We start from the raw sequence: 25,544 nt of genomic DNA, 5'->3' as shown, positions 1-25,544 counted from the left end.
AGTCACCGTTTGTTTAGTCCAAACTGAAGTTTGCCCTGTCATTCTCTTCTTTTGGCACCCTCTCGATACACTTTCTTACAGTGTTGTAGACATAAAGAACCAATTAAGCAACAATTTGCTAACCAAACTAAGAATGCTGTGGCTGTTGACATCAACAGCACAATTCCAGCAAAATCCTGAATCCAGGCAGTACTGGAGATAAGACACACACCAGCATTTTCTGATGACCTCAACATGCATACAATCATATTCAGACAACACATTCAAATGTGTGATGCAATCAGGGTTGGGAGGGTTACTTTTAAAATGTAATCCATTACAGTAACAAGTTAGCTGCAAATTTTTTTTAGTTAGTATTGTAATCCAAGTACCATAATATTAAAGTAATGTAACTGGATTACTTTTGGATTACTCCAATATTGAGTATGCTCATGAAGACAAAATAAAAATAAATATCACCACAATATATATTCTATACAATGTGCCCCTGCTATTTGCGGGCGGTGATATGGACCCAGACAGCCTACAAATGGCAAAAATCCTTGTGTAATTAAAAAGCATGTAGGCTATTGATTGATTGATTGATTGAAAGCCATATGCTGTTTTCAAACTGTCACTGAAAGCAATCACACCTCACAGATAACCAGGTGCCCCAGGTGAAAATATTCAATTTTAAAGTTATGCCTATACAGTACACACACAAACAGACTTCCAACGTGTAACAGAAAAACTATTTTTTTTCCTGCAGTGCAGTAGTGTAATGGAGTGACCCCCAACTCCATCGGCCACTTGGGATTTATTCATTTTAAAGAGTGGAGCGTATACAGTATATCCTCCCACTGTCGACAAATGTTTGCTGGTCTACTTACTGGTTGTATGTTGCAAGGTGCAGGTGTCAAACTCAAGGCCAGGGGCCAGAGCTAGCCCGCAACATCTTTTTATGTGGCCTGCGAAGGCAAGTCATGTGCGACCACTTCATGTTTCTGGCAAATTTACTTCACATTTAACAACACTGAGATATCACATAAGACATTGCAAGTATTTATTTTATTAGTCACACTTAAAAAAAATAATATTTATATATATATATACTGTATATATATATATATATATATATATATATATATATATACTGTATATATATATTTGCTGTTTTCTGACTTCAAAGCTAGTTATCCCTGGATGTGTTGATAATATAAGGGTCATAGTCAAAAGATGGGCCCGTGACGAAAATTTGTACAAAATGATACATCTGCCTCACAGTTGAGTGGTCCTGGGTTCGAATCTCACCTCAGGCCTGCTGTGTGGAGTTTGCATGAATGCTTCCCTTATGCTTTTGTGGGTTTTCTCCTTCCAGTTTCCATGTAATTCCAAAGCCCTACATGTTAGGTTTATTGAAGACTAAATTGCCCATGTGTATTGATTAGAGCTCAGCTGATATAGGATTTTGAGGGTTGACAACTGATATTGGGGCATTAAAGAGAGAGAGAGAAAAACAAACAATGTCCAACATATTGGCGGTGTTAATGAGAACATTGAGATACACAGGATATACTGTATACTGTAAATCAGTGACCTTTTCCTTTGAGGGCAGAAACAGAAAAATGGAAAGATGCAAAGGCACATATAGATTTTTTTTTCTAATTTCACTTTTTGAAGACGGTAAAATCAATCAAGCAATTTTACTGTACATTAGTTGTTGTTTTTTTTTTTGTTTTTTTTTTTTTAAAACCTGCTGTCAAGGCTTTCTGTTAAAGGTGGTAAAGTCAATACTTTTTTTCAGGTTTTAGGTTGGCCCTCGACCCTGCAACCCTCTAGTCTAGACCCACCTCCTACTTGGTCTGACTGTACTGTCTTCAATTAGCGTTTCAGTCACTGCTAATGCAAATATTGGCACATCTATCGGTCCGTCATTGCTTATGAAAGTCAGCAGCAAGGTTTACCATAAAAGCTAGTTTACAATTGTGAAAAATACCTTGAATGTAAATAACAAAAAACTACCCAATAAACAATGTGGTTTTTTTTCAAGATTTTTTGGGTATAATTTTTTGTGACCGATATTTTTATAAACAGTTTTTTTTTTATGTAACCTAATAATGTTTGATAATAATAATAATGATATTAATAATAATAATAATAATTATTATATATATTTTTTTAATACAAACATTTCATGGAAAGTAGGTCAATGAAAATGGTTTGAATTTTTTGGCATGTTAAAGGTAGTTATTAATAAAGTGAAATGTTAAACTTTAGAATTTTTTAGATATTGCAGTGAAAGTAATTGATAAGTAACATATTACAACTCAGAGGCAGTAGTTCTGAAATGTACCTAACATTAGGGGTGTGCTTAAAAAATCCATACGGCAATAAATCATTGCGAGTGTCATGATCCCTCTTGGTTACCTTTGGTTTTGGTTAGATTTTGGTTGTCATGTTTCTCCTTTTGTCCCTGTTGCCATTGTCTGTCTCGTTAAGTTTTATCATGTCCACTTGGACTGGTCATCCAACCAGCTCCCTCGACCACGTGTGTCTTGTCCAAGTGTCTCTCGTTGTCTCATTAGTGTGTGTATTGAGTTCCCAGATTTGTTTCAGTCCTTGTTGGTTCATTGTTTATGTCATGTCGCTGCCACGTCTCGTTCCTTGTGTGTTCCTTTAAATATTGTTTTGGGCTTTTGGATTTTCTTTCTTTCTTTTTTAATAGGCCTAAGTACTATCGATACGAAGTTTCCCAAAAAACTGCTCCTTGCTATGCAGTGTGCACACATTTCAACATGGCACTGGGCTGGCAGTAAAAACTATTTGCCATCAAGCATAATAAAACTCTCATTTGGGTATACATATGACTGTTTTCATAAAAAAATGTCTGTTATGTGAAGTATTGGGATACATTTTGCCTTGAAGATCTTGTATCTATCAAAATACACAAATTGCAATACATTTCGTATCATGATACGCATTGTATTATGATACAATACCCAGCCCTGTCTGGTATACTGTATAACATATTACATTTTGGCAGTAATATGTCCAAAAATGGTGTTAAACGCCAAACAGTTACAAGTTTGGTGCCTTGCTCAATAGTGCAGTGGTTTTCAGCAACCAGTACAATTCCCATACTTTGCAACATTTGTGGGTCTTTGACTTTAGTTGGAGCTTTTTTGATCCACTGCAGGACTTGAAAATGAGAGTGTTCTACTTTTTAGAGCGTATATGCAACATTTTGCAACATTTCATTCAAGATGAAAATTACTTTGGGAGAATTCCTGGAGGGAATGTGTGACATGTGGCTATAATGTGTGCATAACAGCATACTCTGAGTTCCGCTGTAATATGTAGACTTGAGAAGTATGACGAATTTAGTGAATTCTTTCAAGTACTGATGCTGTCTGTTCAGACAAGTTCATCTACAGGCGGTGTGCATACGTCACCGGTTTGAATGACAGTAAACACTGGTGTTGCCATCTGGAAGCTCCACGCTGGTGGGAATTAAGTGTGCTACTCGAGTCCATCAGCTGAGCGTGTCTGAGCTCTTACCATGGCAACTTTGCAAGTGACACTTGAATATGTACTGTGCTAATCAAAGATCAATAGCGGCAAGCAGCAGAAAGTCAACAAGTGGAGAGAGTGCAGTGTGTCTCTGTGCTGTCTTGGAGGCCTGCTGTCTTGTTCCTGTTAGCTTCAACGGCGAGCTGTTTGCAAACACATCGCCTTCTGTTCAAAGTGTGATTGGCAGCGCTTTTATATAAGCCTCATGGCATGCATTATATCCTCGCAAGTATACTTAAATTGCCTCAGTCTGAAGATTCACAGTTCTCTCTGAGGATGTCACACTTTTCCATTGATCACATTTTACAATGAGTGCCTAGCTAAGGTTGGGTGCAATGAAAAGTTTGTAAAGTTCCCAGGTAACCTTCAGACAGACGCGCCAGTTCATTTGGTAAAGACAACGGAAAGGATAAATAAGGATAGTTTTGAAGTGTGTAGGATGTGCATACAGAGCATCAGCAGATGAGGCTTTTGAGGGCGAGAGGAGAGAGCGGAGTGTTGGCTTTATTGGTGTGTTAAATGGCACCACTGAGTCATCCGTCAGTCTGCTTGACATTAAGCACACATCTGTGGTCCACCAAGCTGAGTCAGGCCATGTCTAGACATAACCCACACTTCAATAAACAATAAGGAGCAACTCCACCAATATACTGGAATTGCATCACATTTATTATTCATGTAATTATACAGACTATAAAGGATGAAAAACAGTAGATTACACAAATACTTGTGCCTCACTTGAGTAGTCCCAGAAGACTCATGGAGATTCAACACAATACAACACAAAAGTGTATTTTAAAAGATTGCAATGGGTACAAGTGTTAGAGGGCAAACAAGCAGCAAAACCATTTCCTCTTAGATCTCGCATTATATGGTCTTCGTCATCACAGTTTTGATTTGTGAATTCACCATGATATCCGTCGCTGATTAAGATCTGGGTGCCGAGCTTTGCAACCTCTTGCCTCTTAATTGAGGGATCAATAGTTATGAGGAGGCATGGCAATTTATGTCATTTGGATTTTGAAGCTATAAAAGGCTAAATTAATTCAGGTCAAATTAAAATTTAGTTCTCCTTAATTCACGGAAAAGCAGATCTTATATGTGAGGATATACATAATGCTGTCCTCAGACTGGATGTCAAACATCAACACGTTCATATATGAAGGTTATTTGTGCTCCACACAACCGCATTCTTTCTCAAAAATTATATCAGATTTTCACTCACTTCACATAGAATGCAATGACCTACATTTGAAGCGTGTGCATTTTGAAGCATGCACAATAACAGAGGTGGGCATTGTAATTGACTAGAATTGAAGATTGATGGAAGTGCCCACCTTTTAGCGTGTGCTTCAGCACTTTCACCGAATGTTTGATAACGCGAAGCCTCACAAAAATACACGGATTAAGAAGGACTGTGTGTAATCCTGCTTCACTCGGCGCTCAGTCTGTGCCTTTTTTCAAGGCTTCGCATTATCAAGCATTCACTAAAAGTGCTGAAGCACACGCCAAGAGGTGGGCACTTCCATCAATCATCATTTCTAGTCAATGACGATGCCCACCTCAGACCACACTTTGCAAGCCTACCACCAAAGATTACATTCGTTAAGTTTTTCTCCTTCAGGTGTCCGTAGCAGAAAGATTGTGGCGAAACGCGTTAGCCTCCTGTAAGATGTGGCCAACCTATGTAATATAATTACTATATATAACTATACTATATAATTAACTAACATATTTTTGGCATATTAATCAAATTAATATATTTTTTAAATAAATGAACATTGATTTTTTTAAATTCTACACACTGTCTCTTATAGATAAAAAAAAAATTCACCTGTATTCAACGACAGGAGAGTTTAATAATCACCAGATGTTGCATACTGTATGTGTGAAAGACACCCAAAGATCATCCTCCATGTTTAAATGCAACCGTCTGGCATCAGAGTATAAAGTCCTCCAAATTTCACCTTCCCAGGTGAAATTTGTACCAACACAATCAATTGAGCCATGGGGGCCTCAATGTCAGCTGAGCATTCTTTATTTATTCTCCCCACAGTGTCGTATGAAAGTGGCACAACTTTCATTTTTGGATAAAAAAAAGAAGAAGTTATAAAATAGCCTACAATCTTGGCTGTTAGAGTATAAACACCGAAAGAGGCTTTTTTTCCCTTCTTTTTTTTCAAATGAGGACACTATATTATACAAGATGTAACAATCACCAAAATTAAATAACTTATCCACATTGTTTTTGTGCATAAGCAAGTTCTTTGCGGCTGAGGATTACTGGTTAACCCTTGTCCCTGAAAGTTATTCTGCCAAAGAAGATAAAACATTCTCCGATATAACAATGTAATTAAGAGAAGAAGAAAACACTGAGAAACACTGAGCACTGAGCAGTTATTAAAATGAGTAATAATACTGTCTCTATCACCAGTATGTAGACAAACAACTGCATCTGAGTTGAGTGCACTGCAATATATTTGTTGGCATCCTGTAGCCTAAACTCCTTTTTTCTTCTGCCTTTTCATGCTTAGGAGAATGAGCTTCAAGACTTTTTCCAGGAGAACACACACTTAAGCCTCCAGTTTTTCAACGGCAGTCACAAATCGTCTGAATATGAGAGGGTAAGAGGCGAACACTTGCTGTCATATCTTAATATAAATGGGCCAATGTTGAACTTGCATGCATACAAGTGAGAAACGTTCTTATGTAAATTTTTAAAAGGATTTAATGCAATTGAATTTTAACCCCAAAAAAGTATGCGTTTAATATCAATATGTAATGTAAGATTTTCACATTTTCTGTAATTTTAAAGAATTTGGTATGAATCTGCCTTCCCAAATAATTTATTGAAGAAGGGTCTGAACATGGTAAACGTTTTCTAGGCCTTGTGGGCTGTATAGAATAATAGTTAGTCAATGTCTGATGCGTGACACTAACAGATCCTCAAAAAAAAACATTCATCTCCCTTTCGTCCCAGCGACCTTAAAAGTCTTTTACAGTGAGTACGCAAAACGAAGCTACTAAATCAACCAAAAAAGCTCAGTCTCTATGGACGGTAAGGCAATTACATGAAGGAGTTTATTGGCAGATAGTTGCTGTTGGGGTTGCAGAAGAGCGGGATGCTGGTTATTGATGTCCTCTCTCTCGGGACTGTGCATGAGGCAGCTCTTGAGGCAGCTGTCCCTGAATTGTTATCATTGTGGCTGATTGTGAGAAAAGCGCTTGGCAGGCTCTTGATTCCATACAAATGCTGTGATTCCCATTACTTCTGGATAAAGCAAAGAGCAACTCCCCTGGGACCCGATTACAAGGTGTTGGTACTTAAACTGTTACTCTGCACATGGGTCAGAACATAAACTTAAGTTTCACCATTCTGTGCCACAAGTTGGTCAGGCAATCCTTGCGAGGAGAGTCACTTTGGCTTTGGTTAGTGATTTACTTTTCTACAAGGGCTGATTAGGTATTCGTGGTTGCTCTCAGGATGGCTGCACAGACCATTCACCTTGTTGCTCATTGGGGGTCTCAAAGGCAGAAAAAATATGAAGTTAAAATCAAACATTTGAATGTGCTCAAGCATCCATCCGTTTATTTTCTAATATGTTGACGTAATGAAACGCAGGCCGAGGATTGGCCAACAGATGTAGCCGTTTCTTTAAACGATGCGGCCAGGAACACCACACGCCCGTTTCCTGGTTTTAAGCAGGCAAGGGAGTCATTCCAAAAAAGACAAAATAATTTTTGGGGCTGTACACATGTTTGTGTTTTCCACCAATACTTAACCATATTCACAATTTCATATTTACTAATGGATGATATAGTGAAGCTTGTTTTAACGCGCGGCGAGCGTCTGGCTACAGCCCCGAGTCTCAGCTGTTCCCTAGCATGAATGTTTGTGGCCCCCGCTTTGGGGGCGGCCGCCAGAGGCCTTTGGATGCCGGAGGATGACAACAACGACCCGCCGGTGATAGCAACTCAGAGAAATGAATGTCAGTTGCTGAGTAAATGGTGAATGGACCTGGTAATGCGTGCACGGTTTGCAAATAAAAATAAAATATCCCCATTTCATCCATTGGTGTATATGAAGTTTTCAATATGGTTAAGTATTGTTGTAAAGCATAATATATCTTAAAATACTATTTTGGATGACATTTTTGATTAAATGTTGGCATTTTTATTTTATTTTTTTCCCAGTACTTCCAAATTATGATCGATTAAAAAATTCAGTGACACATTTCACGTTGTATTGATCATTTAGTGCAACGTAAGGCCAAAATAAAATGTATCTTTATGCCAAACATTGATTTTCTCCAGGAAAAACAAACAAAACTGACAATAGCAGTGTTGTCAAACCTTTTGTTCTCTCCTTGTTTTGTGTGCACAGGTGAAGTCTGAGTATGCCCAACTCAAAGATACGCTTGGTGCTGTGACACAGGAGAGAGATTTAGCCCTGTGGGAGAGAAACCAGCTCCAAGGCAAACTGGAGAACCTAGAGCAGGTGCTCAAGGTGAGAAAAGCAGCTTCATACTGTATGAGTATATCTTCTTCAGCTTTCCAATTGAAGAGAACCTTTCCTTTTTCCAGCACGACCCCTTAATGAGTTAAACTAGCTCCTTCTGGCTGTCTTACGCTATACTCGCCTAATGTCCCTGACGTGTCTGTTGCCTCCTAGTGTCGTGCTGGAAGGTCTGACCGGGAGCAGTGACAGAGTAGAAGCTCGGATTTTCTCCCTTCAATTCCAATATTTCATGTTTTTCCCATCCCCTCTCCCCACTTGCCTCTCCCCCGCTAGAATTCAAAGGTATCACAGCTGCTGTATGTCTTTCCAGGAAGCAGTGTTGTTCAGTCCATTCTGAATGCTTCTTCATTGGTGGGATGTTTACAGTCATGAATGCTCACCTGGCTATAAGAGCACAACTGTGTGGAATGTGATTGATGCATGAGGCGGAGTGGAATAGCAAGACTGGGTCACCCCCCATGATGATAATGTCACAGACACACACATTATCCTTGAGCTTCTACTGGCACGCATGTGTCATTGGCTTCTTTCACTTCATAGTGTCACAAACCTTCACTCGAGGGTGCATATGAATGGATGACAGGTATATTGAACCCCATTCAGTCCTTTGTATTGACGTTATGGATGATCACAGACAAGGAGGCACACTTTGGAATTTGCTCACCCTTTTCATGTAACCCAACTCCGCGCTGAAGATACAAATTATATGGCAAGTAATGAGACTTCTGACAGGCCTTGTGTTACCTAAAGGGGGAAGCAAACGTGGCTTGATGTGTATTGATGTTTTTTGTCCTCATTCATACGTACTTTGGCGCAAATATTGATCTGATTACTGCTGCTGATCATCTGGTATGGACTGTTGTCACTTAGTGGTTGCTGTGATGAACAGTGTGAATGCTGAGAGATGAGCGTTCTTGGGCGAAAGGTGTCCCACGCAGTGGACTGATTGCTGGTGGGACACAGGGTCGTTGGGAAAAAGAGCATCGACCTCCCGCCAACTGCACAAGTCAGCTATGTGAAACCATCAACAATGTTTTTGTAATTAGGCAGCTGCTTTTTTTTCTCCCCCCGGCTCAATAGGAGTATTATCCCTCAGTCGAGTCTAACTAAGTCTAAGAACAACTTCTTAACTTCTTTGTTAAGGGTGAGTGAGTTGTTACTTTTCATAGCCCATGTACTGTTGAGTTTTGGTTACATCATATTTTTTTTACTTTAAGCTGAAATGCATGATTGTGGACTGACAAGAAACGGTTTGACAAGGATGCCGTAGCATTGTATCAAAAAGATTGGTTCTGATGTCATTGTTATACCAGGATGACCAGATTTTCAAAATTAAAAACGGGGACAATACAATTTTGCTGAAAAACCAATATACAATAAATTCTCACCAGGAACTTTTAAACAAATATAATTGCTAGCCAATCTGGTTACCTTTAGTTGTGTATTACTTTAGCTAGCTTGCATTGAGTCCGACCCGGCAACCGCAGCATTAGGCTAATAGGACTACAGTTGCCATGATTCTTTGACACAAAAGCAGTAAGCAGGAAGTAGTTCTAATTCCGGTATGACAAAAAAACACGCTTGCTAGCGATTTAACAGTTAAATTCCTTTTTAATTTGTTTACTGAATGAATCGCTATGACAACTGTGTTATTGACATGCACAAGCCCCAAACAATTGCATTGCTGTCTGGACTATTAAAATTCTCACCAGGAACTTTTAAACCAATATAATTGCTAGCCAATCTGGTTACCTTTAGTTGTGTATTACTTTAGCTAATGCTAAATGCTATCTTGGTTGACAGTTCAATGAGAGTACCAAACAAGTCAACACACTCATCATTATCCAACCTTTTTGCTTGGACCTGGCAGCTATTGGAAGCTAGCTGTGCAGTTTACCTCGCGCCAGCCCACACTGGACATATGCCGCCAGAAAAGCTCGGCTAGGCTAATAGGACTACATTTGCCATGATTCTTTGACACAAAAGCAGTAAGCAGGAAGTAGTTCTAGTTCTGGTATGACAAAAACACACTTGCTTGCGATTTAACAGTTAAATTCCTTTTTAATTTGTTTACTGTAAAAATCACTATGACAACTGTGTTATTGACATGCACAAGGCCCAAACAATTGCATGGCTGTCTGGACTATAAAAAAAAAAAAATTGGGACACTGGGAAGGGACTTGAGAATTTCTTCGGTAATCCGTGACATCTGGTCACCCTTAAGTAAATTGGTTATTAAGTGGACAAAAAATAAACAAATAAATGGTACCGGCGTAAGAGTGTGACAAAACAATGGGGCTGGTATAAAAAAAAAAACGCGACTGTCCCGAATGTCTCGTCACCCTACCTTCTACTTCTTATAGGCTGATTTGCTGTAATGTATTAACCATAACATTATCATCCTTAATGGTTTTCTGTTGGCATTCTGGCTCGGATACATCATCTCTCAGCATCCACACATAATTTATGAGGGAACTGCAATTTGTAGTCTATGTTGCTCTCATCCTTACGGGTGCCAATTATGTCAGAACACTGTACACTGTTAACCAGCTTGTGCGTGTGTGATGCGAGCGCGCATGCAACACTTGTATAGCATAGTGAAGGCCGGGGATGCACTTTGCATTGGCTCTTAGTACCACTAACATTAGCCGTCTTTATGCCCTCCCCACACAATCCCCCTCCCTCCCTCCCTGCTTCTCCAACCTCTCATCCCCTGCGGACAGCATATGCGTGAGGCTGCGGAGCGGAGGCAGCAGCTCGAGTTGGAGCATGAGCAGGCCTTGGCTGTACTCAATGCAAAGCAGCAGGAGATTGACCTGCTTCAGAAGGTAAGAGAAGTCAGGTTGTTCAAAGGTAAAAGCTGCAGAGTTCCTGACAGCTCTTCCTTTTTGCTCAGTCAGTGTTAGCGATGGGGTTCAACAAGCTCTTCTGCGAGCCGAGGCCGTGATATATTGCAATAAAAGTGAAAGTCAACTGAAAAGAGTTCTCTCACTAGGCATCTTTCCAACAATTTGTCATCCCTGGCACTACTAGAGCTGTCCACTGTGCCCGCATCCCTCAGCTCTTTCTTCCCTACTTAATCCTGTCTGTAACATTTCAGGAGCACTCTTGTCTGTCACAAACAAGCAAATCGTGCACTCCAATTGCAAAGTAGTTATGACACCTTTTACAGGCCTGCTTATACAAAAGTGCTGGCCAAGGCCGTTTTGGTACCAGGCTTTTTGTTTTTGTGCACTGGAGCTGACTTTAATGTCAAAGCGAGTGGAGCAAAGGCTGAGATTGTTGATAGTGCGAACGTGATAAGAATTGTCACCAGTTCTTTCAGCGTGCAGCTCAGTGTTGCTGCTGTAGCGTTGCGCTGACTTCACAGTGGGCCACTTGCAGGCTGTTTTCGCTCATTAGCAGAAGCTCATTACTGCCTTATCTGCCTTCAGACGCTCTGGATTCGCCTAAATTAATTGCCTGCAAAATAGATTCATGAATGTGTTAAGTCAACGTATGCTTTCATATTTTCTCTCAACAGATGTTCTCGGTTCGTAAAAAGAAGTACTTTCTTTTCTGACACATCTGATGGCTTGCAAATAGCCTAACATCATCGACTTGGAGACACAAACATAACACAACCAACACCGTTCCAATTTTGCGTTGCCCGCGATCATTTTTGTTGACAAATGACCTCCCTTAAGGCTTTAACAGCCTAGAACATGTTTACTGATCATTACAGAAGAAAAAGACATTTACTGAAATTCATTACAGCTAAATAGCTTGTCATGGCTAACATTTGCAAGTTGTAGAACCGTTTTCTCTCTCTCTAGCTCAGATACAAAGCAAAACTAAAGCCCAGCAGAATTCAGCTCCCTAGAAATGTTCACTTCTATGTATCAAGACCAACCTGCCTTCAGCAAAGTGCATTAACAAGTGTGCATTAGGAAGTGCTATCAAGCACTTCATTGCTATTTTAAGCCAAATGGTGCTTGAATGCAAAAAGTCAACTATGCTCCGAAAACAGAACAACTCCAACCTCCAAAAAATAGAAACTTTAGATCAAAGTCTAGTTTGTTTTTTCCTTTGTGTGGTGCTTGGTCAGGTGTGAACACAATAATTGAATTTGAGTTCTGACAGAACTAAAAGGTCAGTATGTTAGCAAACGTCTTGGGTTTGGTTGCGGAAACAAAGCAAACTGAGCTTGAATGAAACAATTTTGTTCTGTTTTTTAAAGTGATGAGTGAAAAAAATGTTCTTTGTTTGTTAGCAATCATGACTGATGATGTAATGGTTCACTCGCCCAACTTGTTCAGTCAGGCAGGCAGCTTGAGTTCAATTTAGGGATGCAAAAAATGTTTGTCAAAAAATGGTTTAAAATTGCATTTTCGTTCTGAAAGACTTTTGTCACTGATGAGGCTTGATGCGAAACAAGATGTTGAGATGATCCAGGCATGGGCCCACTGAACTGAGCAAAGGTGGTGTCTTGACACGGGGAAATGAACCTAGAGTTAAATTTCCCTTGCCGCACCGCCGGCCAATGGCCCGGGAGGAGAAGGCTGGCTGCCTGCGAGTACTGCCTCTCCTGCAGCCGTGATTGCGTACGCATCGCTCGGAAGGACCCAGTGAGCTTGCACTTTAGCAATGTTCACACTGAAGGGCAAGATGCCCAATTTGGATATATATATATTTTTTTTTTTTCTTGTTAACTCCCCTTCTTTTTTATGTAGTCGTTCACATCACTATAACAACTGTGACTTCAAATGTAAACGGAATGCATGCGTGAAGTGACACGCATGCACACAAGTTTCTTTACTTTTATTTGATTGTTGAAGGTTCTGACAATACCATATTAGAGAAAGGCGCTTCTCACAGACTTATTGATTCAACTTTATGCCATACACGTAGGCATTTTCACCGTAGAGACAGAAACTAACATGAAAACACCACAAAGAAACCAGTGTATTTAGTAAAATAGCTTAGTTTAGCAAGTAGCAATGTAAAATGGCCGCCGGTGGCAAACAAAACAAACAACAACATTTGACTTTTCTCATTAACGTAAATAAAAAATCTGATACATACCAGTCTTATATTAAGGTATCGGTACTCACGGCGGGGACCAATACCATTTTTTACGAGTTACAAGTTGCCATTAATTTTTTTCATTTTTGAACTATAATCATTAAAAATTCATCCACTAGTACATATTAAATTGTAAATATAGTTCAGCGTTGTTGTAAAACACTATTATGTTTATTGTATATAGCTACTGTGTTTTTATGACTTGAGCGCGCCAACTCTGCCTCACAACCAGCAAATGGGCGTGTGCAACTGTTGCCCCATGATCTGTTTCTTCTTCGGTACATTAAAGTTAAAAAGAAAAAAAGAAAGCTGTTTTTTCTTCTTACCAGTTGCTGTTGATATAGCGATTCTATAATGGCGCAACGCTGCATTTAAAATGCGTTCCTGCCGAGCTCAATCAACACAGCTGGAGCGCTGTGTTGAGCAATATGGAGGTGGCAAGCAACTTAGGTGGCCGCCTCTGAATTTTTGTACACAGGAAAAACCCTGATAACCGTAGGCAGATTTGGCAAAATGCTGAAAATGATCCAGTCCTTTTTTTTTTTTTTTAGAGAACAGTTATACAATCCCACACGCCCCACCCCACCACCCCCAATTTTTCTGCATTAGTTTCCCCATTTTCGGTTTTTGGTTTTGGCCCAGGTTTTTCATTTCGGTGTATCTTTAGTCCGATTCCCACTGAGTGACTATGAGTGTGAATGGTTTTACGTGTTTTAGTCTGCCTTTTGTCTGAAGTCAGCTAGAAGAGGTTTCAGCTTTCCTCGACCCTGAACATGATAAATGGTATAGAAAATTGAGCAAAAGATGTTTATTAGCTCTTTTTCACTTATTCATCCATATAGTGAGCCTTCTTCCTCTTTACTATCATGAACTCTTTTACAGTTTGAACTAAGTGTACAAACCTGTCAGCTGATTGGTACCTGAGAAATTGATGAGGTCCTGTAAGACCTGTATCACAAATTTGAAATTTTTACATCGCTAAAAAATATATATTATTATTATTATTATTATATTTTATTCTTGGAATAATATTACCTTATTCAACTTTTCACAAACATCGTAGTTAGTAAATGTACATCGGGAATTGCATGGATTGTGTTGACTTGTTCTATACATTTTTAAATTCAATTCCAATTGTATAATTTTATCCCTGAGCACCAAAGCGTAGAAAACTAATTGCAATCATGTTGACCTGATCTGAAGCACTGTAATCTGTGTTTTCCAGGCTCAGGTTGAGGCTAAAAAGGAACATGAGGGCGCTGTCCATCTTTTAGAGGTGAGCTTCTGGACTGAGGGGCAGGGCTTTGTATAGCAAGCAGAAAGATAGAACCTGCAAGAATCAGATCGAGCTGCTCATACACTCAACTACCAAATGAGTTGTACTCATTGTTTTTTAAAGTTTAGATTCATTTTCACGGTGGTTTCCTATTAATATGTGCATGAGTGATTTCTTTTCTCTCTCTCTCTCTTTTTTTTTAATTTTTTTTTATTTTTATTTTTACCGTGTGCGTGTTGATGCTTAGAACCACCTGGACAGCATGCAGGTATTTTCAAAATTGTTTTTATTGATGTACTGGATATTTTAACATCGCCTGTCAGCAGTTGAGACACTTAGAGAGCAAATGGCTCAACATCCCAGCTCGTCCTAAAACAATTACACAATCCAATGATGCACGCTAAAAATAGTTGGGTCAAAAATAACCCAAATTGAGTTAAAAAGGAGCAAACCCACGTTTTGGGGTTATTCATTTAACCCAGAAGTTAGGTCAAATTAATAACCCACAACAAAAGGGGTGACAACCCCCCAAAGTTGTTGGTTTATACAAAACAACGAAAAAATAAGGTTGTTTTGTAGTTGATCCAAGCCTGTGGGTTAAATTAATAACTCCCCCCCAAAAAAGCGTTTTTTGACCCAACTGTTTTTTCAGTGTAGATTTAGAACCGTAAAGTTCACATAAACCAGCCCTTCTCAAAAAGGGGCAGCGTTTTGCAATGCCAGGGAGGCGCGTTACCCCAGGATTTTATTTTTTTTTGCCGTACTAGAATAAAGTGTAATTGCACATCTACTACTTTCTTGTTGTGGCGGAGATTTGGAGGCAAAATATTTTGTTCTTTCTAGGGTGGGGGGCATAACAAAAAAAAAGACACTGACATAAACACATATATTGATTATATTTGGGAGGATTTTAGTTTTGTGAGCTACCTCTCCTCAGACCTTGCTGCCCCCCCCCCCCTTCCCATCAAAGCAAAGTCGCACACACGGCTCAGAAACATGACTGACAGTATAAACAAGACTTCTCTTTGCATTGATCACAGAGAAATATTCAGCCCTTCTTCCTTAATATTTGATGAAAAGATTTGACAAATGAAACTTTCATAGCAGTGAAAAGATGGTTGGCTGACGTCAGTGACCTCACACGGCGCAACATTGGTACACCTGCACAGTCTAATGCGATCCAATAGAACAGCTTTATTTGTGGGGGTGGGTAGGGGGGGGGTTCTGCATTTATGAAGGCAATGTTTCATTGACACTGTCAGATATGTATTTATTAATCATTTATAATTGAGCTTGTAGAGCTTGCAATGGTGTTATGCTACGCTATTCTGACAGCTGTTTACTAATATTTTTGCCTTGCCTAAATTAAAGCCGAATCCATTTAAGCATTATAAAATATTTGTAAAAGATGAACAGTGTAATTGGATCTTATCAGATTATTATGGTGTTTCTAATGAAGTGCCTGGTAAAAGTGCTCTGGAAAAAAATCTCCGACTCCGTTACTCAATTATGTAATAGTGATGCTATGATTGTTGTACGTGCATGTTGTGTCGTGCCTCCTCACCACAGGTGTACAGAGCTGCATGTTGATGTGTAGTACTTATCTTTACGTGGAACAATTGTCTATAACAGCATGGAACTACTGCGGTATGCTCAACAACAACAAAATCCATGGTGGTTAAAGTGGCATCCACAACACCTTTGCGTCACATTGTTTCAATGAGGCTTCAGCACTTGCCTGCTTGCTTGTTTGATTTTTAAAAAATGAATGCCATTGCTTGCATATATGCATGCGAGACTGAAATGAAATACATTGTTGTGCTGTCCAGCATGTGATTTTTTTACTGTCTGGAATTCTTAAATTTCCATCTGTTGTGTTTCCGATCCATTTGCTCTCTCCGTCTTTTCCCAATCTTTTTGTTTGTGACTCACGCCTGTCCTCTTTGCTCTCACCGCCAACAGGCCAAAGTGCGCGAGCTGGAGGAGAAATGTCGGAATCAGAGCGAGCAGTTCAACTTGCTGTCCAAAGAGCTGGAGAAGTTTCGTCTGCAGGCGGGGTTCGACATCCTCAGCACTGAACCTTTGACCGTGTGTGAATCTCCCTCTTCTCCCAACAAATCTCTGTCCCAGCTTCTCAATGGATTGGCAGCCCCCATAGGCAAAGGTGAGGCTCAGCTGTGATGATTATTATTCAAGAAAGAAAATAGTAAATGTTCATCTAGAACAGGTAGACTTAGCGTGAAATCAGCTCTGTTGTCGACGGCATGCTTTGTTTGACCCGCAGGCAGCGAGACTCCAACAAGCAGATCTTTGATATCGGAGTTCATCCGTCCACTCCAGACCAGTGGAGACAAACTGGAGCTCCTCTCTGTCAAGCCAACATTCCTTACTCGCAGTCGAGGCAGCAGTTCAGCAAGGAAGCTACTTTCTGAGGTTTTTGATGGAGATTATACAGCTTCATGTGGACAGTGAATGAAGGAGGCAGAATGTACAGAATATGTTTTAGAAAGTTCAGTGCACAGTACTGGCATCTCCTAAGTAGTTCTAGTTTCCATATTTTGGAAGTGCTTGGTCTCTATAATCCAGCTATCAGTTATCTGCACTTTATTACCCACTGACTGACCTATTTAATACATGTGAGAATGTCTTTCAAAGAACTGCATTTTTCTTCTTTAGATGGACAAAGAGCTCGGTTCGACCACCAGGTCTAAACCACGGTATACAGGAAAGGTCCGTCTGTGTATTGCTCGCTACAGGTATGTTAAAAAATTTTTTTTAAATAATAATAGGACTGTAGTAACATACTCACTACTACAAAACTGACTCCAATCAAAGAAAACAATATAAGTACTGTAGCACATTAATGTCTAAGATTTCACCGACGTCATAGAAAGGTTATTTTTTCATTTTCTGAATACATTTGTGAGAGGGATGTAGTTGAGTTGTTTGGATACAATGTTACATGGTCAAACACTAGTTTTCTGCTTTGCCAATTGCTTAACCCTCCTGTTATGTTGTGGGTCAAAATGACCCACTTTCGAGTGAAATAACAAATGTTAGCTTTTCTCTATCAAACTTGGCACCAACAGAGAAAAAAAACGGTCAATTTCGACGTATTGAAGATGGTTGACATGCTTTTGAAACTTTTTGTTGCTGTTTTTTGCTGCATTGAGACAAATATTTAGAATATACCTAATTGACCCAGTAATGTTTTTTTTGTAATGAAACCTCACATGAACAGACTAAGGAATGGGTACGTTTGATGTATGTACTATTGAAACAGTTAATTCATAAACAATGTTTATTGGAATGCTTTTGGAACGTTAAACATAACCCGAGTCAAATTAACACATTTTTAGATTGAAAAAGTATAAATATTAGCATGAAACATCTCAACAATTAAAATCATTCACTTTGACACATTTTCAATTCATTTTAAATGTTTATCGGAATGCTTTTGGAACATTAAACATAGCCTGGGTCAAATTGACCCATCTTAAAGTTGAAGCTACAAATGAGTATTTTTTATTTTTTTTGCAATGATGCTTCTCATCAATTAAAATGGTTCACTTTGACATATTTTCAATGAAAATATTTACTAATGTTTATCCAAATGCTTATGGAACATTATTCATAGCCTCGGTTAAATTAACCCAATTTAAAGAACGACATTTTATGATGAAACTTGTTCAAAACGGTTTGTTTTAAATATTTGGGCTACGTTTTTATCATTAAAGCCCTAGGGGTCAAATTGACCCCTGGAACATTATTGCTGTTCCTGAGAAACCAACCTAACAGGAGGGTTAATGCCATCAACAATAGTATAAATTCCTGTACAAACACTTTATGCTAGATTAACATTAGGTTCCCAGTGGCCACAGTAGTTTTCCCAAAGCGTAGTGAGACGTGGCATTTTTTCCCCATATTTAAGTCTTGGTATCAAAGGTACACTACTTTTCGTCTCCCGGTTTACCGTCACGTTCTGATGGGGTCCCTCACCATTCTCACATTCTGATTGAAGTTTGACATTCTGTCAAGGGGTCTAGACAGATGAAACGTGGACGCCGGGCATCTTTGGAGAATATTTATTATCACGGCAGACTCCAATGAAGCTCCCCTTCCGGGTCTGGATTTATACCCCATTACAGACTTTAAGATGGCAGGGAAATACATATGCTTACCGTCATACTATCAACCACCTCCAACTCCAAGTATTGTTAGTTACTTATGATATAATGGTGATAAAAGTGAGAAAAAAAACAATAATAAATAAAACTGTGTAAACAAAGTAGCCAACAACATTTTCTAGGGCAGTTTCGAATGTAGAATATCTCAATAGTGTTTCTCTATATGCTCCCATTGGACTTTTTTTTTTATTATTAACTCTTTCACTGCCACTGACGTTTAAAGACGTCAAGTAAAAACCTACGCTTCACTGCCAATGACGTCAAAAGACGTCATCCAATGATTTTTTTTTTTTTTTTTGAAACGGGTAGAGGAAACCCTCCCGCATGTCTGGTCAAAGTTTCAAGTCTGTCTGTTGTGCCTAAGGACTATTTTTGGCCCCTAGAGGGCAGCGATGACTCTCTTTTGACAAGATCGGGTGGGCGTCAGTAGAGGCGGAGCTAGAGCGTCGAGCAGGAGATGAGAATGGAAGACAAAGGAAAAATGGCGGCCGGTCGCGAGGATCTCACACCCGAGACGTTTTTTTCAAAGACCAAAAGCATCGCTGAAAAAGCACATTGTTGACGATGATCATCATAGATGATGAAGATGAGGGTGACTCCGTGGTTGGAAAGCATTGACGCGGCAGTAGAAGACGTTAGATGGAGCTAGATGGAGGAGGGAACGGGCAATGGCGAGCGTTTGCAAGCAGCTCTACACTTACAAGACGAAAGGCATCGACCAACGCTAAAATAGTGCATTGATGACGACGGTGATCATACTCGATGATGATGAAGGTGAATCCGAGCTTGACGGCGAAATTGGAACCGCTGACGCGGCGGCTATTACGGTGTCGTAACGCGGAGCGCAACCGAGCACGCACAGGCGGACGTTCGATCGGACGACGGAGAGTGCCCCGAGTCCAATGCATATTCATCGGAGGAGTGTGTACAGTCTGCTACTTGCTTTTTATTCCCCGGAAAAAAAGGCCATCAAGAAAGTGTAACGTTTGCACGCAAAACGGACCAATGTGAAAGTGAAAGTAAACTGTTGTACGAGTCCAGCGGCGTCTCCTTGCACGCAGGGGAGCGTTACAAAAGGAAAAACTGTATTTGAAACATCCACATAATTGTAAGTAGTACCACAGTTGCACACATTTGGAAATAGTTTGCGAAATTGTTTTGTCAAATTGTTACTGTTGAATGGAAATAAACGTATTTTGCAATCAAAAAACACTTTTTCATTGTTGGTGAAAGCGTTTTACAGAAGTAAAGCACTATTTAGGTGTTTGTGGCATCATTCATGGACAAAAAGAAGTGTACAATTCACTAGAGTGCATGAAATAACATAGTTTCACAAAAAGCTCTTTTTCTCCGTTTTTTGTTTCAAAAGAGAGCATTTCGGTGAAAGTAACCATTTTCTATTGTTGATTACTGAAGAACGGAATAAGGTAGAAACAAACTTTTTTTTTCTGATGAAAGCTGAGAGTCCAATCTTTCATTTGGTAGTATGTGTGTTTCCATAGTCCAAACACAACATTTTCTGTGGACCTTGAAAGATCACTCAAAATGCTTAAATCGGCTGGCAGTGGGGACAACCCGTTTCTGAAAACGTCTGGCAGTGAAAGAGTTAAGTGCGAGAAAATAATTTTTGGGTACACAAATCAGGAAAAAACAAGAATGCTTTCACACTAAAATATGCCTTAAGCTTCCAACTAAACCCCAGAAAGTCTTGGATGCAAACAATATATATATCGCGATACTTGTTCACATGATCCTCAGTATTGATCCATTAAGTGCTATCACGATACTTATATTGATACCATACATTGCCATGCAGCGCATCCGCCGTGCAGCACAGCTGCATTGCAAGTAGCCAGCCATATGTTAATCTGCTAATTCCAGAGGGGGAGCAGCATGGCGCCACCAAAGTTTAGAGGCAAGTCAAAAAAGAGATGAACAAAAGTATAGCCTATTAGCAATTAGCTACTATGTTCGCCTTGGACCGGGAACAACAAAAAACAAACGACGCTTTCCATCTTCACTCGCCGCGACCGCTACTGGTTAGTTAGTAATGTGCTTAAATTCCGTCCAAGTTTCAAGACCGGGGGCCACGACTTCGGCTGTGCTGGGAATATACCGTCCTCCATCGGCAGCCGCGTGGTTGGAGAGGCGGCTTCGAGGTGGCCGCCTCGGCCGCAAAGCGGGCTGCACGCTGGAGAACGGGTTTTTCCACTGGCATCCGCGAGGTGCCCCGCAGGCGCGCGGGCCGGACTAGCGCTCGTTCTGCACTTGGAGGAACAGAGCGGGGGGAGGCTTCCAACAGTGGGGCGCCACTCAGAACAAGACGTCGATGATCAACGTGTCATACAATTCGCATTTGTTTTTTCCCCTGAATTTCCAAAACAGATGGATGAAATTGAAATGCATGCTAATATCACTTTCCTGATCAAAAAACAAACAATATTTTCAATACAAATTTTAAGGTTAATAATTTAAATATTTGAGTATAATTTGTTAAGTACCTAAAACCTAAAACTCTATCTAGAGATACCATCCTTGTTTATTTTTTTTATGCAGACCAGTCTTAATGATTAGGCAGGTGATCTGAGCTAGGCTGGTTTCCCTGTGACCTGTCCTGGCATGACGTCCTCCTATCTATCTGCACTCTGGCCCACTTTTCTGGTTGAAACCAGTTAAGACCATCAGGTCACACATTTTCACATGGGCTTTGTACAGATTAGAACTTCTTCCGCATCCAGCAGAAAAGGCTCCACAGCTGTGTACTCGATCTTTCTGGCATCCAGTAAATAGTTCAACTGAGAATATGCAGCCTCATGGTTGCTATTATTAGTAGTGAGCATTAAAGATAAAAGAACCAGTGAAAATATACGTCAGAACTTTACACCAGTGTTATGTACGTGTATGTCACGTTTTGTTTCATTGACCCCATTTTACTATGATCAACTAGGTTTCTCGTCCGCATTGTGACTGCTGTCACACATTTTGAGACAGTTCAAAAAATCTGGCCAGGCATCCATAATCACAGACTGCCTGTCATATTGTCAACCCCCACCAAGTAACAGTTGCCTGCAATGTGATTGCCTGTGGCTGCTGGGAGCACGTTGTAAATGTAACATTACTGTTAACTGGACTTTGCAAGTCATCTTGCCCAGTAATAGTATAATAGCAGTCACTCTTTTTCACATTTTTTAAACTTTAAATCAATTAACGTTTTAGTGTGAAATTTTACAGTTGTTCTGGTCAAAGCATATGAGTGAAATGTACCTATTTTGTGCTAGTTACAATCCTTATGATGGGCCAAATGAGCATCCAGAAGCAGAGCTCCCCCTGGTGGCAGGAAAGTACCTCTACGTTTACGGAACAATGGATGAGGATGGCTTTTATGAAGGTCTGGTGCCTCATATAGTTTATTCTCCACAAGCTCAATTGTACCCACATTGCCAACCATCTCTTTCCCATTTTGTATTTTAGGAGAGCTCCTAGATGGCCAACGGGGGCTCGTCCCCTCCAATTTTGTGGATTTTATACAGGAGGAGACAACCTCCGTTCAACACAGGGACTCAGTAGCTAAAGAACCTGGCAACCTCAACCACAGTAGCCTGGGCAGCAGGGGGGTCACTACAGGTTTAAGCAGCCTGCTGTCGGACAGTAAACACGGCTGTCTAAACAGCAGCAGCAGCCTGGGTGTGGACCTCCTGGGCTCCTCCAGCAATGGGACGGGAACCTTAGATGTCAATATTGACGAGGTCGGTGAAAACATTGTGCCTTATCCTCGCCGCATCAACCTGATAAAACAACTGGCCAAGAGTATCATCATTGGCTGGGACCCCCCTGTGGTTCCTCCCGGTTGGGGCCCCATCAGTGGCTACAATGTCTTGGTGGATAAGGAGATACGAATGAGTGTCCCCTACGGGGGCAGGACTAAGTCCCTTATTGAGAAACTCAATCTCGCAACCAATACCTACCGGATCTCCGTGCAGAGCGTTACTGAGCGCGGCTTGTCAGATGAGTTGCGGTGCACAATGCTGGTGGGGAAAGACGTGGTGGTGGCGCCGTATTACCTGCGGGTGGACAACATCACGCAGGGCTTAGCTGAGCTCTCTTGGATGCCCAGCAACAGCAACTACAGTCACACGCTCTTCCTCAATGGCGCAGAGTACGACATGATAAAGGCCGGGGGGTATAAATACCAATTCTTCAACCTGAAGCCCATGACGGTTTACAAAGTGAAGGTTGTGGCACAGACGCACCAGGTGCCTTGGCAGCTTCCAACTGAGCAGAGGGACAAGAGGGAAATCTCTGTGGAGTTCTGCACTCAACCTGCAGGTGAGCTTGCAAATTATATCACCATGAGCCGTACTGTCTATTCTGCTCACCAAAATAAGTGTTCATTAGTTACTAACACAGTTTTGTGAGTTTTCTGTGGATTTTTGTACTTCAGTGGGATAACATATGCATAGTGGGTATGAATAAAAAAAAATACCCTGTGCTTAGTATGATATACATAGTACTGTAGAACATACAGGTCTTTAGTGCGTAACGTATATACTAGGGATGCACCAAAATTAAATTTTGGGGCCGAAAATGAAAAATGCTTGGCCGAAAACCAAAACGCTGGAAAAAAATTATGTAAATGTTTTATTATCATTGCATTTATTATAATATATTAAAAATATAATATTATTATATAATACTTAAGCTTATTTAACACGGGCATTTTAACAAAGCACAATATAAATTGAAATGCGTCCACACTACAGACATCAGAGACATGTTGGCGAATGGTACATTAAACACCAAACGCGGGGTGAGCAACTGAGCATTTTCTGGCGGTGTAATTGCACTTTATAGTCAATACAGCACTTCGCGCCGACGGGCACGGATGCGTGCGGTGCGGATGACGCAGTGGAGGCAATGTGTGTCTCTACACCCTGAGCCACGGCCAGCAAAGGCATGCATGGCAGGTTAATTGAACACTCCAAATTGTCCATAGGTGTGATTGTGAGTGTGGGTGGTTGTTCGTCTCTGTGTGCCCTGCGATTGGCTGGCAACCAGTTCAGGGTGTACCCCGCCTACTGCCTGAAGCCAGCTGGGGTAGGTACCAGTGAGGACAAGCGGTTTAGAAAATGGATGGATATATATATGTATATATATATATATATATATATATATATATATATGTGTGTGTGTGTGTAAATATGATATACTGTAGAATAACAGTATAAAATGCACACCGTTTACGTATATTGTATATACATATATTTATGATGTGTAAGTATGATATAGTATATAGTATACGTACAGGTCTTTAACATATAACATATATACATATACTTACAGCGTATAAGTACGATGCAGTATAACATAGTATAACATTCCGGTATTTAACTTATAACATATATGTATACTTACAACTTTAAAGTGTGGTATAGTATAACGTACAGGTCTATAACATATAACATATATACTAATACATATGCTTAAGTTATAACATATAAGTATGATATACAGTGTTTCCTCGCTATAACGCGGTTCACTTTTCGCAGCCTCGCTGTATCGCAGATTTTTTTTGTGCAATTTTATATGCATTTTTATTTACAGTAATGTACTTATTTTATAAAATTTATGAAGGTTTGAACATTGAGAATGTTTAAACAAGAGAGAAATGTGAGAAAATGTAAATGCCTCGATGAGAAAAGTGTATAAAACTATGGGGTCAGGGGTTTTAGAGCTGTAAAACATTTGTAATAAATGTAAATCATAAAGCTAACTACTTCGCCGATTTCATTCATTGCTCGTATTTTTTTCAACCTAACCCCAGCAGAAAACGAGGGAACACTGTACTATAGAATAACATAGTATAACATAAACGCCTTTTACGTACAGTACAGGCCAAAAGTTTGGACACATGTATAGTATACATGATATAATTGTATACTGTATACATATAGTTATAACGTATAAGTATGATATAGTATAGCATAATATAACATACAGGTCTTTAATGTATAACATATATACGTCTACTTATATCCGAATAACTTACGAAGTGATTTGCATACAGCATTCACACTATTTACTTTTAGTACTTTTGGTTGCACATCACTCCTATAGTCACCGTGCGCTGAAATGACACAAAACGAAAATGCAGAGTTGGAAGGAGTTTTGTCTACTAATATGACTTGACACCTTCTTGTGTCTGGCTCTAGAAGCCAACATTGCATTGCTAACTAGATAATATGATATTATGATATTATATATGATATTTTTGTTTCTGTATGTTTTTGGGTTTCAAAAGTGTTTACACGAGTGGGAAAGGTGTAACATCCGCCTGTCATTCAGACCCAGTTAGTGAGAACAACTTCCACATGTTTGTATGCGCAATCAAGTTTGTGCCCATTTTTGCACACAGCATCCTTAATAAACCAAACCCTAATTAATTATACATACAGTGTGAGTGAATGTGAATGTAAATAATTGTGTCTATAAGTGCTCTGTGATTGGCTGACGACCAGTCAAGGGTTTCCCTGGGCTGTGAAAGGCTGAAGCTCACCTGCGGCCCTAATGAAGACAAGTAGCATAGAAAATTGATGGATATAGTTTTTGCATTTGTTTCATCGGACACGGTGTTCAAAATTGTAAAGTACATGAAAGTCGGCAATTAGGAATCAGATGAACGTATTTGGGGATGTGTATGCTTTTGTAGGGGGATGTTATTGGATATGGAAGGAGAGGGAGGCCAGGCTTTAATTGATTGAAAATCAGGATACTGCGCAGAAATGACAAGATGATGAATAGAGAAGGGGGAATCGTAAGAGGCGTCACGCTGGGCTTTTTCTTTTGGCATCTGATGAGAAAACCTGCTGTGAGTTCATTACATTATCCGTCCATTGAACAATTTAATTAGAGGCGGTTAAAATGGTCTCCCTGTGCGGTGGACGACTTTTGT

General features: G+C 40.0%; 1 protein-coding gene across 1 annotated transcript in view; it reads left to right on the top strand.

The window, feature by feature from the left end:
• rimbp2b (RIMS binding protein 2b) overlaps positions 1-25,544 on the top strand; it is a 104,714-nt gene that overhangs the window by 52,997 nt on the left and 26,173 nt on the right. The window contains 10 exon segments of the mRNA XM_077560277.1: positions 6,084-6,173; positions 7,934-8,056; positions 10,792-10,896; positions 14,358-14,408; positions 14,656-14,676; positions 16,371-16,572; positions 16,693-16,841; positions 17,085-17,164; positions 21,874-21,983; positions 22,067-22,921. Coding sequence (XP_077416403.1) covers positions 6,084-6,173; positions 7,934-8,056; positions 10,792-10,896; positions 14,358-14,408; positions 14,656-14,676; positions 16,371-16,572; positions 16,693-16,841; positions 17,085-17,164; positions 21,874-21,983; positions 22,067-22,921 — 1,786 coding nt within the window.

The sequence above is a fragment of the Vanacampus margaritifer genome, chromosome 3, assembly GCF_051991255.1.
Source record: "Vanacampus margaritifer isolate UIUO_Vmar chromosome 3, RoL_Vmar_1.0, whole genome shotgun sequence".
NCBI classification, from domain to species: domain Eukaryota; kingdom Metazoa; phylum Chordata; class Actinopteri; order Syngnathiformes; family Syngnathidae; genus Vanacampus; species Vanacampus margaritifer.
This window is presented reverse-complemented; position numbering and strand designations above follow the sequence as displayed.